This window comes from Globicephala melas, chromosome 16 (assembly GCF_963455315.2).
Source record: "Globicephala melas chromosome 16, mGloMel1.2, whole genome shotgun sequence".
NCBI classification, from domain to species: domain Eukaryota; kingdom Metazoa; phylum Chordata; class Mammalia; order Artiodactyla; family Delphinidae; genus Globicephala; species Globicephala melas.
Window position 1 is genome coordinate 37,213,263 of NC_083329.1, and position 17,326 is coordinate 37,230,588.

At 34.5% G+C, this 17,326-nt stretch overlaps 1 protein-coding gene across 2 annotated transcripts in view; it reads left to right on the top strand.

Moving 5' to 3' along the window:
- RNLS (renalase, FAD dependent amine oxidase) overlaps positions 1 to 17,326 on the top strand; it is a 270,146-nt gene that overhangs the window by 197,926 nt on the left and 54,894 nt on the right. For both annotated transcript variants that reach the window (XM_030864988.3, XM_060286576.2), the window contains exon 5: positions 16,158 to 16,331. In XM_030864988.3, coding sequence (XP_030720848.1) covers positions 16,158 to 16,331 — 174 coding nt within the window. The remainder of the gene's footprint in view (positions 1 to 16,157; positions 16,332 to 17,326) is intronic.

Genomic DNA, 17,326 nt, shown 5'->3' on the forward strand with positions numbered 1-17,326 from the left:
CAAACCACTGGCTTGTGAATAATACAATGAATATCCATAGGTTTAAAATGCCTTACAAGTTCATAAGCTTTGTAAATTTATATAACTAAGCCTTTTTTCTGCTTAAAAACCGATATTTTTACCACCATCATTTGGAACACATCTTAGAAGATTCTCCTTCAGGTCGTACTGAATTAGTGTTCTCTCAATTTCTTCAAAAATATTCTCACCTATAGTTTTTATAATGCAGACAGTTCATAGAAGATAATTGTTCAGTATCTTCAAAGACAGGACTGACTCTTTAAATAAATAACAACTGAGCAGTATCAGTAACGTATGTCAATTCATCAAGAGCCAGGCAAAACCACCCAAAATCATTTGCGTTGTTTTTTTTTCTTTTTTAAATATTTATTTGTTGTCTTTATTTTTTTGGCTGCATCGAGTCTTAGTTGAGGTATGCAGGATCTTTCATTGCAGCGCAGGCTTCTCTCTAGCTGTGGTGCACAGGCTACAGGGCGCGTGGGCTCTGTAGTTTCGGCATATGAGCTTAGTTGCCCCACGGCATGTGGGCTCTTAGTTCCCCCACCAGGAATCAAACCCGTGTCCCCTGCAATGGAAGGCTGATTCTTTACCACTGGACCACCAGGGAAGTCCCTGCCTTGTTTTTTAATTGACTATTGATGTTGCTCCCAATATTCTGAACTCTTCAAGCAACTGTTCTCCCTGGAAAGCCAAGCCTTAAACAAGTTTATTTTGTCTAGACAATTTCTTCAACTGTTGCAGTCAAACACAATTTAATTTACTCACCATCGGCAAATGGCTTTCCTTGCTTAGGAAGCAAAGGAGACAGTCAGAAACTTGCTTTGGTTGAAGCCTCATTTTCACTTTTAATTTTTGTAAAAAAAGGAAAAAAAATTCTGCTGTGATGAGATATTCCATCTAAAATTCTTTGATTTTATGACCAATTGCTTTCCTGCGAGTTGTGATTAGTATTTAAATCTAGTATCGCCTAAGTATATTTTTTAGCATAGCTGTAGTATCATTCCACAATAAGCACAATGCTTTGCCATCTAATTTGATAACAGAATCATCCACACACCACTCTACTTGCCATTTGAAGTTGACATTTCTCTTCTTATTTGGACATGATGAGTATGCAGTGGTAATTTAAAAATAATAATAAAAGATGTCACAATACAGCATGGCACTTAAAGTCAAATCATAAGTACATCAGTGTGGTTTGTAGTGCACCTAATCAGCACCACAAAGTGATAAGAACAACCTATACCAACTACGTCACAACCAGTCTACTTACTGTGCCACTGTAGGAGGAAAGCAGCAATGAACAATATGTAAAAAAATGAGCATGGCTCATTCCAATAAACCTTTATTTATGAATACCAACATTTGAATACATATATTTTCGTTTGTCACAAAACATTATTTTTGTTTTGATTTTTTCAATCATTTAAAAATTTAAAAACCATTCTCAGCTGGAGGACCATACAAAAACAGGTAGGGGTCAGATATGGGCCATGGGGTATCTTTTACCAACCCCTGTTCTAAGTAACTAAATGTTAAAGTTAATTTAAAAATTTGATGCAAAATTTTCTAAAGTAGATGATAGATACATGATCTGCATTTTAAAACGGGCTCTGTTAGACATATACTAATCTTTCTTTTATCACAGAAAGTTAGTGTAGAGTAAATATTAAGAACAAAGGCTTTGAACTTGCTCACTTAGGGCTGAGCCTTGCTCTGACATTTGCCACATGGGCAGGGTCCTTAATATATTTAAATTTGTTCATCTACATAAATGGGCAGATAATTAGAATTCTTCACTGAGGTCATAAGTAAGACACAGAGACCAGTATCATCACTACTACTTAACAGGGTAGAGGACTTGGTCACTCAAAATGTGGTCTACACCACTTGGCAGCTCATTAAAATCAGAAGCAGCACTTTAACAGGATCCTCATGTGATTTTCATGCACATTAAAGTTCAAGAAGCACTGGTAAAGGAGACACTAGCCAATGCAATCATGCAAAGAAAAGAAATTGAAGATATACATTTTGGAAAGGAAGAGGTAATCCTATCATTATTTGTAGATGACATGATGGTCATTTATAATTCAAGAGGAAATTCAAGGGGAATCAACTGAAAACCTATTACACTAATAAAGTAGTAAATAGAAGAAAAGAAAGCTAAATATAAGAAATATAAAATATATTTTGATACATATATGTATAAATACACACATACACAATTCAGTATTTTTATTATACTATAACAATGACCAATTAGAAAATATAATACTTAAAAAAAAACTTCTATCCTCAAGAATAACAAAAAGAGTAGACTACCTAGAAATAAATCAAACAAGGGATTGTTCATGACTGGATGAAGAAAACACTAAAACTTTACTGAATGACCTAAAAGATGACCTGGATGAATAAGGAAGTATACCATATTCATGGTCAAGAAGAAACTCAATACAATAAATGTCATTTAACCCCACATTAATCTATAAACTCAGAACAATTTTCTTAAGACAGTTGGCAAGTTGTTTCTGCAGTTCATCTGAAAGATGAAATGTTTAAAATTCACGAAGAAATTTGGAGTGTCAGGAATCATGGGGAATAAACCAGCCTAGGTTACTTGCTCTGTCAGATGTTAAGACATACCAAAAAGCTATAGAAATTTAAATAAAATGGCATTTTTATAGAAATGGTCAAATTGATCAGTGAGTCAGAATAGAGTCCAGAAACAGACATATGTTTAAGAATTTAGTTGATAAAAGAGGCATTCCAAATCAGTAGATAAAGAATGGATTATTTAAATAAATGATATAAAGACAACTGACTATCCACTTCAAAGGTGCTCAATTTCCCCTACTTCATACCATATAAAATAATAAATTAAAGATGGATTGAAGTGTTGGTCATAATTCAGAATCTTGTAATAACCTATAATGGAAAATAATCTGAATATATATATAAATATGTGCATAAAATATTCAGATTATTATATATTATATATAAATATTAAGATTGTTTTCCATTATAGGTTATTTTCCATTATAGGTTATTACTATATATATATATATATATATATATAAAACTGAATCACTTTGCTGTACACCTGAAACTAACACAATATTGTAAATCAACTATACTTCAATTTAAAAAAAGAGTTAGGGGCTTCCCTGGTGGTGCAGTGGTTGAGAGTCCGCCTGCCGATGCAGGGGACACGGGTTCGTGCCCCGGTCCGGGAAGTTCCCACATGCCGTGGAGCGGCTCAGCCCGTGAGCCATGGCCGCTGATCCTGCGCGTCCGGAGCCTGTGCTCCGCAATGGGAGAGGCCACAACAGTGAGAGGCCCGCGTACCGCAAAAAAACCCCCAAAAAACTGGCCATTTTATTAGAATATGAAAAATTACTAATTTTGCACACTCCACTTAAATAGCTATACATTTTCACATTTAAGTAAACAAAAGCAAAGAAATTCTCTGTCCTTAATTTAACTCACTCTTCAACATTAGAGCATATGCACTACTGAACATAAAATTGCATTTTTTCCCCGTATTTTATAGCTGGAGTTAAGTTTAGAAGTGAATAACAAAAATGGTTTGTGTGTGTGTGTGTGTGTGAGAGAGAGAGAGAGAGAAGAGAGGGGTGAGAGGAGAGAGAGAGGAAGAGAGAGAGAAACATGCAGAATACACCTTATTTTGTATTTGAGCTTTTTAAAGAATTATTTAAATTGTATTCAAGAAAGCAAGAAACTCATGCAGATAATTATATGATTTTAATAAGCCATACAAATATCATTTTGCTTCAAGAGAATTTTCCTATATAAAAGAGTTTCTTAAGTTTAATAAATGATTTGTAACTAATGGGTTGCTATTTCTGGTGAAGTTTAAAGTATTATGTTGTTTTTTTACCTGTTAAGTGCATTAGCATATAGGGTAGTATTTTTACCATGACTATTAGAACAGAGAAAATTTTTTTCCAAAAAGAAAATGTTTTGTGTTCTTTACCAAAGCCATCTGTGTTCTTTTAGTATTATTAATGTGAATGTATGATTTTATATTTACTGTACCTGTGATATTTACATAATGTTAATTGTATAGTTAACTACACGGTACATAGCAGAAGATTTGCATTAATTTCATACAATTGGATTACTGTATATACTGTTATGCAAATTCATAATCCCACCATGATTTTGGTTCTTGGCACCATAGAAATAAAGGCAGGGGATTCAGGGACTAGGAAAGAAAAATGAAGAGTGCCTGCTTTTTCCAGCCATCCTGGAGTAATAGCTGGAGCTCCTTTCCCCTCAATATCATCTCTTCGACACTTGCAAGAGAATGACAGGTTATTCTTTTGCACTTGCTGGTAAAATACAAATACCAAGCTAGCAAATTAAAAAGTTAAATTTCTTGGAGTGACATTGATTCATCTATATTACGTATAAGAAATAAATATTTTATTCACTGCATCATTCAATTCAATTTCTCAATATGCATTACTCGAAATAGAGGTGAATTAACTTTTTTATGGGCTGACTATTCTGATTTTCTCCTTTTGTACCATGTCCCTGCATCTTCAAAGAGGACAACCTAGCATAGTAAAATTGGTACTGAGTGAGAAACCAGAGCGTAAATCAGTTCCCACTCCAGGCAGTTCTTAGTCTATAAACTCTCTGTTGGTAATCTGGTTGTTTTGAATTAGGAATGTGTATTCTTATAGAAACAGTGTTCTAATCTGCTATCTCAGTCTTGCCCACAAAAACTTATTTACCATTAATAAAATAGAAATACTATTCATTTGCTCAAATAAAATAGAGAACAATACAATTGTTCTATTTATATTGGACACTGGTTATTGAGAAAAAGCCAGATGAGGAGGTAGATGGAGTCATTTGTGAGATTCTGAAGAGGGCTCCAGGGAACTCTTACAAGTTAGATCGTTTATTACTTCTAATATCTCTACAAAACATGTGGCTTTCCTTATCCTTCCATCACCAACTATTAAAGCCATTTTCAATTTATTGAAAATGGGGCTCAAGGAATTATTCTGTTCTGTTATTGTGGTAGTGGCCCATGTCTTGTTCATAAATAGAATAGAAGAGGAAGAGAAGAGAAGGCACTTGGTGACCTAAGAAGAGATTACAGGACAACTTGGATGAGGAAGAGGACTAGTGGGAGGAGGTATTTGGGTTTGTAGTAGAGGAAAGGAGGTGGCAAGTGTAAGCCATCAGGTGTCCATCTAACCAGGACAGCATGTTTGCTGCCTAAGCTGGAGGTGAGGGTGAGGTGGGTAGGTGGAAGCATGGAAAAAGGATCTACCATTGAATTCTCATATACATGAGATATCCATAACCTAGGGTGAAACCAGATATGTCTGAAAAGATTTCAGCAAGTAATCCAATAATATTACCCTAAATTTGCTTGTAATCAGTGAGACTAGCTCCATTTTAATGTCCCTAAGCAGACACAGGTGTGGAGAAAGAGTTGATCTTTGGAATTTGCTCTTTAAATAATACAATAAGATCCCATTTGTCATCCCATCATGGAGATCATGCCCTAGCAGATGTACACATTTACCTGCAAGCAAAGAGTAAACAGGTATTTGAGGACAGGAAAGCAAAGGAGGAATTTATGTTTCTGACCACAAATGGTAGAACCATGAGTCTGGAATATGTCATAAGGAAGAAAACTACCTACTGTGTCCCAGCCTATAGAGATACTTTGGTTAACTGTATTAATATAAATTATATACTAACTTTGATTAATAACAGATATCTAGTAAAAACCCATACCTAGTAAAAAATTTTTTTAATAAATTTTATAAAATAGTGCTTAAATGAAGTTAAGTTATAGATCAGAAGCAAACACCTTGAGGCTATACAGTTGGCTATAAAAGTTATATCTTTCCAAAGATGAGCTAGGAAAAATTCTGTTTTCTTCCTTCCTTGCTCCCACTTCTAAATGTCCTTTTAACAACTGTATCTTCCTATACTTTCCTGTACCTTTCTATATCAGTTAAGGCTATCTTGTTAATCCCTTTCCCTGCGACAAGAACAAGAACAATACTTGTTATTATTACTTTTTATTTGTCCCTATTTTGTGCCAAGTGTATATATAATTTTATAATATTTAGAATATAAAACTTCTAAAACTTTTAAAAATAATATTTAGAACAAAATTTCTAATCTTCATAACAACCCTTTAAGCTAGGTCATACCACTACTTAACAGATTGAGGAAACTGACGCTCAGTAAGGAGAAGTATGTGTATCACATTACATTGATATGCACTTATTTATACACAGAAAGGTTTTTGCTGAGGCTCAGAAATGCAAGTGTTCAATTAAGGATAACCTCTGTCAAATCTTTCATGTTAAACATTCGCAGTGATGTGAAGGTAAGATGAGAAATAGGGGGAAATGATTGAAACCTGGCAGTAAAAACTTAAATGGGAACAAAACAAAGATAACAAAGAAAAATGAAAAATATTTTACCGGTAAATTAACAAAAAAGCTTTTAAAACAATTGTGCCTTTCATCAAATTGAGATTTTTGTTAGTTATGGGAGTATGCTGGTTTTAAAATAAGTAAAATGCTGTAGGCTTCCACTAAATGAAGTCTGGTGCCACTTACAGTTTTTTTTTCCCAAGTCCACTTTATTTGCTTTGGCTTTATCTAAGCATTGTGGGGAGTTGTTATTATGTAAACAGAAAAGATGCTAGCGGATTTGGAAAGTACAAGGTGAACATATTTCCGAGTGTCCTAGAGCTTACTCCACCAGACTCTGACATTTTGCCTTAATACTGAAGATTCCAGATCCTAGCAAATATTGCTTTCTAATTTCTAAAACTATGAAAGTTTTGAATTACAATATTAATTCTCCAAGTCATTGCCCCTGTATAAATTAACTCTAGCCATAAATATAAAAATATATATCTGTATAAAAATATGAGGTGACATGTAATAAAGTTTTTACTATTACGAATTTTAGAATGACTATATTGCTCATGAATGGCATGGCCATAAAGTAATTAAATGGATAGGCTGGGAAGAGCAGCTGTAAAATATGTATGATATTCTGTGACATTTTGTATAAGAGTACACACAATGCTTTATTATTATATTCTTTCTCATCTGAAACTCAGCACTTTTCCTACAATAAGAATGATGGCATAATAATCTAAAAATTTAGAATGTATGGAAACAAGGCAAGCATTTTCCAACTTATTATTGTGGTTTCCAGACTTACTGTACGTGTTCTGCAAAGAGAACAGGAAAAGCCAATCACATTTCTATTCTGAAATCCAAAAAGAAGGTTCCCAGGGATAAAATTGATAATAACCAGGGATAAAATTGATAATAACCAGGGTAAAATTATTTAATGTCTCAGTCCAAAATCTATCCTAGTCTTCTAAGTGTTCTGTTAAGAGGTATTTTATGGTGACTGGCATAGTGCCGGATGCATAGTGGACTTACAGTAAACAATGCTTGAGTTAAATAATCCCACGTTCTTTCAGGAAACAGCTTCTACAGTAAAAAATGTTTATTTTTCTAATCCCATGGTTAGAACTAGTTGCTATAGAAAAAATTGACTATCATTTTAGTTTCACAGAACCTCCATCCAGAGAAAGAGGAGGGTGGGTAGTGAGTTTGTGAAACAGCAGAGACTTCATATGATTGCAAGAAAGTCAAAGACTTTATGAAGAGCCAACTACAGGCACATCTGTATAGCTAAGTGCTCTTTTTCAGAGTGGCAAGAAAGCAGAAACAGAGACCAGAGAGAAAACAATGTTTTTTTGTCCTTGACAGATTGTTCCTTATGATTAGAGAGATGGGAAACAGCAGGGATTAAAAGTCCCTCCTGGATCACTGGGGAGAGGGGAGGGAACCTGATTCATCACCAGTGCTGGTAACAGCACTAACAGTTTGGGCTTTCGCTTTCACAGTACTGCAGAGACATTTTATAGCAGACGTGCCTATTTAATCATGGAAGCCTAAGAACTTGCTCCTAAAATAATGCCTTGTTTATTTTTATTTTTACCACAAAGTAAGATAAAGTCACGACCAATTAAGTGTTATTGGATCTTAGAAACTTTAGTATCTTTATGTCTCAGTGTTTTATGGAATTTTTTTTTAACCAAGGCAATAAATGCGGTTTATGACTTCTTTAAATTTACATAGTATTCCAACATATTAATACCCTGTGAACTTCAAAAAACCAAATACATTTTTAGTGGTACACCTGGTCACCAAAATGAGGGGAAGGAAACTTTACCATTGTGAGAAGTGCAAATGTTCTCATTAAGGCAGTATTGACCCAGACAGCCATTTAGTATCTATCCCCTCAAATACCTCACAACTCTGGAATGCCCACTGGGACAAATAAACGTCAGCACCTAAATTCTTACATTTCCTTCACTTTCTGATTCATCTGGTGAAGTGCGAGTAGGAAGTATCTTTCTTTTCTTCCCTTTTTAATGCCACTTAATGCATTGATTTTAGGATCCCACAAAATTTGGGAAATATGATAAACTTCTCTTACTAGATATGAACTTAATTGTCCTAAGATGCCTATGATTTTTAATGTGTTCTAATGACTTCCAGAAAACAGCAACATGTAGCAACTAGATGGAATGCACCTGTTAAAATTTGTATTCAGATAATGATTAGCATATTCCCTAAACACGTGAGTATGAAACCAGCTTAATCCAAAATTTTTAATCAGTATATTTTTATTAAGTGACCAAAAGACAATACAGAGAAGTCTATTTGTTTGAAACCTTTCATTTTTATATAATCTTGGGATAGGATTAGGATTAAGAAAATGTAATGCCGACATACTAGAATAATGACACAAAATATGGGTTTTCATTCCTTTCAAAAGATAAATCTTTCAAACAGTCAGCATTCTAAATTAGATAGCTAAGGAAGCCCACAATTTATTTTATTTTTCAAAAACTATTATCTGAAATGGTTTTAGTATCTTTAATACTCCTTACTTTTCAAAGAAAAGCTTTGGGTTTTTTTACCCTCTGCTCTGAAAAGTGAAGTGTATCCAGTATGTATACTCCACTTACCAAAGGGATATCTTTAGTATTATCCTGATATGCTTGAAACTTAGGATGTTGCCTCTAAAGGCTTTTTAAAAATTTTTTATAAAGTATGTTACACATATAGACACCTCTAAAGGCTTTTAAATTCAAGAGCTATAGTGTTGGGTTTTTGCAATACACTTATTTGCCAGGCGTTGTGCTAAGCACTTGATATTATCTCATTTAATTTTCTTAACAATCCTTTAAGGCCAGCACTGTTATCATTCTCATTTTATAGGAAAACAGATGCTTAGAGGGATTAAGCAATTTGACCAAGATCACACAGATTCTGTGTCAGAGCCAGAACTCAAATCCAAATTTTTCTGACTCCAGAGATACCTCTCAGGATGAAAGAAATATTTCCCTGGGGAAATCCCACATAGATATAACTGCTGAAGTCTGTCCCCAATAAACTTTAGATTTATTGCTTGAGAAAACTATTTTTGAAAATGTGCTTCCAGGAGTTATGACTTCTATACCTACAGAGTCCACGTGAACATTCAATTTATTCCAGGTGAAGTGAAACGAGACTGGCTCTGGGACGCTTGTACACGAGAGGGGTGACTCACGAATGGTGAAAGTTCACACTCTACTGGCCTGCTAGGAGAACTATTCATGGAAAATGGGTCTTTCAACACTATTTCTACAACCACTTTGAGTAAAGAGAAACCAGCTACTCTGGCTAAAATACTATTGGTTTCATGTACCCACAAAACTAGATGGTCTAATATTAGGAATTGAATTTGTGCATAAAACTTGTTGACATTCTTGGAATTCAGTATAAAAGATAAAAGCAATAATAAGCAAATCAAGAGCAGCCAGTATCCCCTGATGCAGAGCTTAAATAATTATAATACAAATTGACTTCCTAACTTCAACTGTCCCTGAGCTGAAATTCTTTATATATGGTAGCAAATTGGGAAATTAGCAATCCTCTATAACTGGCTATAAACAACAAAACTTCTAAGAAGGAGGTTACTGCTTTTAGCACAGAGTGATCATCAATGTGAACATTTACCATGAACTACAATATTGATAATGAATGCCAACTTAATGCTAAAAGGTGTTTGTTTTACTATCGATATTGAAATATTCATTGTCATGCCAAAAAACATCAGCCTTTGGTAAGGAGAAATTCAGCTGAGAGCAGTACTTTATGAAAACACAGACCTTCAGAAATGAAAGAAAGAAAGAAGAAAGGAAGAAAGAAAGAAAGAAAGAGAAAGATGAAAGAGAGAGATAGAGAGAGAGGGACGGAGGGAGGGAGGAAGGAAGGAAGGAAGGGGAGAAAACAGATTATCTAAATAAATATTATGATATCATATACAATACTAGAAATAAACAGCACATAGGAAAAATTTTATAATGTACAATAAATGGAGAATCTCTATATCACCCATTGATAAAAATCAACTTAAAAACATGAAGAATTTAATAGACCAATTAGCAGAACAACATGAACAGATTTTTTTCCAAAAGAGACTATGTGCACTAGTAGATATACAAAGAATGTTTAGTCTCGTCGGTAAAGAAATATATATTAAAACTAAAATGAGATCTGTTTTTCCTATTATCAACAGAAAAGGTAATAATCACAGGCAAGGAAACAGTGAAATGGGTCTTTTATACACTGTTGTTGGAAGTGTAAATTGGTGCATCTTTCTGAATGTCAATTTAACAGTAATTCCACTTCCAATATTCTGTCTTAAGGAAATAATCAGAAACGTAAATAAAGATCTATGCACAAAGATGTACATAACAGCTTTAATTATAAGGGACCAAAAAGGAAACAAATGTCCAACATTAATGAAGTGGTTAAATTCAAATTACACAACATCCATTCCTTAAAATTGTATGGGGGCATTAAAAATTATGTTTACAATGAGATATTTTGTAAAATGCAGTATGTACAATATGGTCACAGCCATGTTTAAGGAAAAAAGTCGGGAAAATACTGAGAAAAAGTGTCAAAATATTGATAGCTGTTTCTCTGGGTAATGAGAATATACTATTTATTATTTTCCCTTTTGCCTCTTTATACCTATGTGTACTTTCCAAATATTCTAAAATAGATATGTATTCATCAATATTTATGGAATGCCCACATTGCATCAGTCATTGTCCTGGGATCTGGACACACAAAGGTCATGAGGCACAGTCTTTTTCCTCAAGTTGCTTATAATGTAGTGTCTTATTTTTATATTGTAACTTTTAAAATTATAGAACAACAAAGTTGTTGTTTATTAACTAGGGTAGGTGAGAAGTAGTGTCCCATGTATTCTCATTTGATCTCTTTCCCTCACACCACCTTTTCAAGCCAACAGGAATTCTGGCTGATTTATCTTCAAAATATATCCAAAATCCTATGAAAGGTAAACCAATAAAGCTCTGAGAGAAAATAAATAAGAGAATATCTTCAAGACCCTGGAGTAGGCAGAGTCCTTAAACAGAACATAAATGGGCTAACTATAAATGAAAAAATGGTAAATTGTACTAAATTATAATTAAAACTCTGTTCATCAAACCGCACTATTAAGAGAGTAAAAAGACAGGCTACTGAGGGGGAAAAAGCTTTTATAATTCACATATAATACTCATATCCAGAATATATAAAGAACTCCTACGAAGCAATAAGAAAACGGCAGATAATCCAAAAGGAAAATAAGCAAAGATTTGAACAGGCAATCATAAAAGAATATCCAAATAAATATGGAAAAGCTTCCAAATATTAGTCGTCATGGAACACAAATTAAAACCACAATGGGATATCACTACATCCCAAATTAAAAAGGCAGATTGTAGCAAATGTGGATGGAGATGTAGAGCAACTAAACTTTCATACACCCTTGGTGGGAGTACAAATTGGTACACTTTAGAAAACCATTTGGCAGTAGCTACCAGAGCTGAACATAAGGAACCCCACGATCCAGGAATTCCTATACTAGTATACACCCAAGAGAAGCACATACATATGTTCTTCACAGTACCTTTGTAATCACCCAAAACTGCAAACAATCCAAATGTCCATCAATAGTAGAATGGATAGATACATATAAGCAATACTATCCCATAAGGAGAATTAAGTACAACTACGTGTAACAGCAATTAAAATATCACCAGCATGATATTGAGTGAAAGAAGCCAGACACAAAGAGTACATACAACATCATTCTGCTTATGTGACATTCAGAAACAGCTCAACTAATCTATGGTGTTAGAATTCAGGATTACTGATTACCCTTGGCAAGGAGTACCTGTAAAGGAGGAAGAAGGTAGCTTCTGGGGTTCTGGTAATGATCTGTTTCTTAATCTGGCTGGTGATTATACTGGTGCATTCACTTTATGAAAATTCAAGGCCTATTTTTCTGTAGTTATATTAAACCTCAATTAAAATTACATTATATATATGTATTGTGTGTATGTGCCATCCGTATATATATAATACATGCACACATATATTTATAAAATATATAATTCAAAGGTATGTATTTATACATGCATATGTGTACACACACACACACATGCACATACAGACACACATATATTACATCCAAAATGTAACCACTTCTGACCTTCTCTACTGTTACCTCCCATCTGAGACTACTGCAATAGCTGTTTGCCCCAGTTCCTCTCATGCATCCCTGCAGTCTTCACTTATAGCCAGAATGATAATTTTTAAAGCAGAAGCCAGGTCATATTTGTCCTTGGCTTATAACCAGTAGGAATGGTTCCCCTGTCAATCAGAATAAAATCCTCAGAGGAGACATATATCCCTGACAGCCTATTTAAAGTAGCCTCACTACGCAGACCTGTCACTCTCATCCCTTTACCCGGCTTTAATTTTCTTTATAGTTCTTATCACCAACTGACATACCATTTACTTAGTTATTTATTGATAATTGGTCTCTCTACCACTAGTATGTAAGCTACCTGACAGCGGGAACTTTATCTTTCTTTATTATATCCCTCACATCTAGAACAATACCTGGCATCATAAAGTAGGCAATGAACGAATGAATGAGATCATCACCAAACCACATAGGAAATAAGGCAGAATATGTATGTCTAGCCCTCTTTTATATGTTAGGAGACTAAAAGAATAAAATTACATTAGAAAACAAAAAAATGAAATTACTCACTTGATGTTATTGAGGAGTACAGTTCCGGTCTTCTGTTTTGCTCTCCCCCACTCTTCCTTTCTCCCTCTGTTCTTTCCCTCCCCCACACCCACATGTACATACATGTGTGCACACACAGGCATAGGCACAAGGAGAATGGGATAAGGACAGTTCTCCTAACTGACAGAAGTATGAATGTAAGCTACCCCATTCAATGCAATTTATAGCCACTTTATTTACATCAGATAGCCATAAAATATATTATATAAAAAATATATAAAATATATATTTTATATTATATACAAAATATATTTATATAAGTAAAATATATTATTATACACACACAAACACACATACATGTATTTTATATATATATATATATATATATATATAATACATGTATGTGTGTTTGTGTGTGTATAATTACAGAGATTATATAATCCTAGTGGTTCAGAATTCAATGAGGATGATGTCCTGGTAAAGATTCATTATATTGGAATCAGGCACTTTTATATGAGCCTTATTTTGTGGATATATGGCCCTTTTGAATACACAATAGTAAAGAACCTATTATTTTTCTTGCCAAAATATATGTATCCATGACCTAGGGCTGCTCCCTCCAGCATTTTGCATTAAAAAAATTTTCAAACAAAATAAAACCATTTTGTTAGGTCCTGCAACAATGATAAACTTTCTGGGCCCTGAAGGTAAATTTTTTTGTAAATGAATATGTTCAGAAGTTGAGATTGTTTGAGTCAAAAGTCTCACCTCCCTGTTCTCAGAATGAATTGTAGAGCCCCTGAAGCAGACAAGGGTGTTTAAGGTTAACCTCTGTTTCTATATAGATATCAATTACCTTTTCAAAGTCTTCCCAGTGGGATTTGCCACTTGGCAGCTTGTCTAAAAACTAGCTAAATGTGCAAATGTGTGTGGCGGGGAGGAAAAGGTCCAGTTTGGTTGTCAACCTAGTTGACCCTTCGGTTTTGGTAAAAAGAAAAAAAAAATTTTTTTTCAAAAAAGAGTTTTAGGCCCTTTCAGTTGCTAAATAACTGACTTCACTGTTTTGTAGGTTTATTTTTTTTAATTGAAAAAATGGGAAACTTAGTGATAACCCCCCAAATACACAATACGTGCTCAACTGCTAGTGTTAGTCTCCTTCACCTCCTCCAGCTCAGGAAGCAGTAAGCATAATATCAGGCCCCATAACTCTAAAAGTAAATAATAAAATGAAGCCCAGGATACATTGAGTGTAACAAGGCCAGTGTCAAAAGATCATTTGTTCATCAAGTAGATAAATCTTTTAATAAGACAGAAAATGATGGTTAAAGGGAATGGTGGCTTTTACTTCTGAGTGCAAAATAACCATTAATGTCAGAAGAGAAAGAAATGCTAAAGTTCATTTTGAAGCTCAGACTAACTTACAGATCAGGAGGGGAAGTGTGGAGTAAAGAAGACGGGCATGACTCCGATGCGGGAATTCTAGCTTCATCTTGACCGCACAGACTTGGAAGCTGTGTAACCTAGGGAAAATTACTTAACCTCTCTGAATCTCAGCCTCACAGAGATGTAAAATTAGAATGGTAGATCTTGCAGGGCTTTTGTGAAGATTAAATGAGGTCTTAGTTCTAAAAATGTTTTGTAGCCAAGAATATGCTGTGATAATGTGTAGGATTATTACTGTGCTTAAATAATTTGAGTATCCTTCATGTTTTCTCTCTTCCTCCTAAAGCCACTTCTCTAAGGTTTAGCTAAAGTGACCCCCATCCTTGAGGTTTGCCAATCCCTACTGATTTAGATTAGGATATTTTTCACCAATTAAATGAGAATTTTTCGTATGCTCCATTTCTGAACTGGCCTGACTTAAGCCTTCAGAATAGAACTATTGCCTTCTCTGAAACCCAAATTATTAATGTGGTACAGGAACAAACAGCTCCCTGGGACCCTTAAAGGTAGGAAGACTGGAGATGGAAATTAAAACGTGAGGGAAGTCTTTTCGTTCTTCATCCCAGGATGGAGCATTGTCCCATTTTGCTAAATATTTTTCTCTCTATAATAGAAAAAATCGTTAATGAACACTTACCATATGCCAAGCACTGTGCTATGCATTATTCATGTAATCCTCACAACAGATTAATGCATCCTGTACTGTTTTTGCCACTTAAAGACAAAAGGACTGTAATTAGAATAAGTGGCTTGCCCACGGTCACCTACCTAGTAAGTGGTAGAGTCAGGATTTGAACCCAAACCTACCTAATTCCTTTCCCAGTCTTTCCATTTGTTGATTATTTACCTCCTACATTTTAACTAACTTTGCCTTTCTATCTCTTTATACTCTCATCCTTTGTATTTCTGTAATTAATAGGGTAGAGAACTATAACAAAAAAGACTAAGGTATGGTCCCTGTGCTTAAGAAACTATGATAGTCCACTGACAGAAAGATGACAGGCAAACAAATGACTGTATGACATGGAAGAACTTAAAGAAGTCCATAAGAGATGGAACATTAGTCTCCTCATTGGTAACATGGGAATAATATTCTACTTTATACGGTGGTTGTTAAAATAGGGTGAAATGCTTGTGTTAAGTGTTGGCAAAAACCCTGCTCAGTGTATGGAATCTATAATGTTGCCAGCCAGTCCCAGGATAATAATTAGGACTCAATGCTAGAAAAGCAACTTGGTATCAGATTTTGAGAGACTTAAATGCCAGTCTAAAGACTTTGGACCTACAGCTTGATGAAAACAATTATGCCAAGGACAGTAATCACTCTGCAAAGAAATTAGAGCTGATGATATTTTACATTACCTTTCAAAATTCATCATAAGTGAGCTGGAGTCGGTAGAAACAGTTGGAACTGGTTTAAAGGAGTTTTGTATTTGATGTACTAAAAGGGAAGATGATAATTTAAAGTTTGATGCCCTGTACTTTTTCTTCCACAGTAATTAGTGAATGCCAAAGGCAGCAACTGGAGTCTGTGAGCTACTCCTCTCGCTACGCGCTGGGCCTCTTTTATGAAGCTGGCACGAAGATTGATGTCCCTTGGGCTGGGCAGTACATCACCAGTAATCCCTGCATTCGCTTCATCTCCATTGATAATAAGAAACGCAATATAGGTCAGTACCCCCATTATTTCCCTTAAATACAGTAACAATGGTGGGTGTAGATCATGAAAAATGCTGTTTAATTGAGTGTTGCCATTCTGAACAGAGCAAGCATTTAACTCCAAGCCACAGGGGATAAAATTTAATGTCACATTTGGCCAATAATAAAATACACAGTGAAACCAGCAAAGTTTTTCAGAAAATCATTCACCACATGGTTTGTATTACTGAGTTTATGAAAATAGTGTCAGAAGGTTTAAGATTTCAAAATGGCCCAAGTTCTATTGCTTTAATATGGATCCATCTATATGCAAATTTATCTCATCATTTATTTCTTGGTGGAGTTTGCTTTTGTTTGTTTGGTTTTGTTTTTAAAATTTGACGAGTGCTGCTCTTTCCAATTCCCAGGCTAGATATAAAAAGTGAATTTTACTATGTTATGTAAATCCTTCACTTCAATATAATTGTATTTATTTAATTTTCACCTAGAAAACTACATAAAATTACTTTGTATACAATGCAACTAAAATAATAGGTAAAATGTTTCATATGAGCTTTACTAGAATGGGATGAAGTCTACACTCCACCTTCTTTGTTGAAGATAGTTATTAAAATTAGATTTGAGTTGCAAGAATAAACATAACTGATTCATTTCATGCACAAAGGTGAAAGTATATTCTTATTTGTAGGACTGTAGTGATTGCTAAGAAATTGCTTTTTGTGAAATAAACGTTAATGATCTAAAATGACTAAATTCTTGAAAGGAATAGTCACTGCAATTTGTTACGGTGTTTTATGGTGCAGTGATGGTTTCATCAAGCATTAGTTAGAAGTCTTGCCTGATAAAATCACCAACTAACGTCTCTTGGCTTGCCAGAACTTTATAATGATAGAACTGGGCTAGAGTATGGTTTTTATATCAGAGCACATGATCTTAGAAAAATGTTTCTTTTATAACTTAAAACTCCCTAAGGGCTGGACTGTTTATGTTAACATGATACCACATA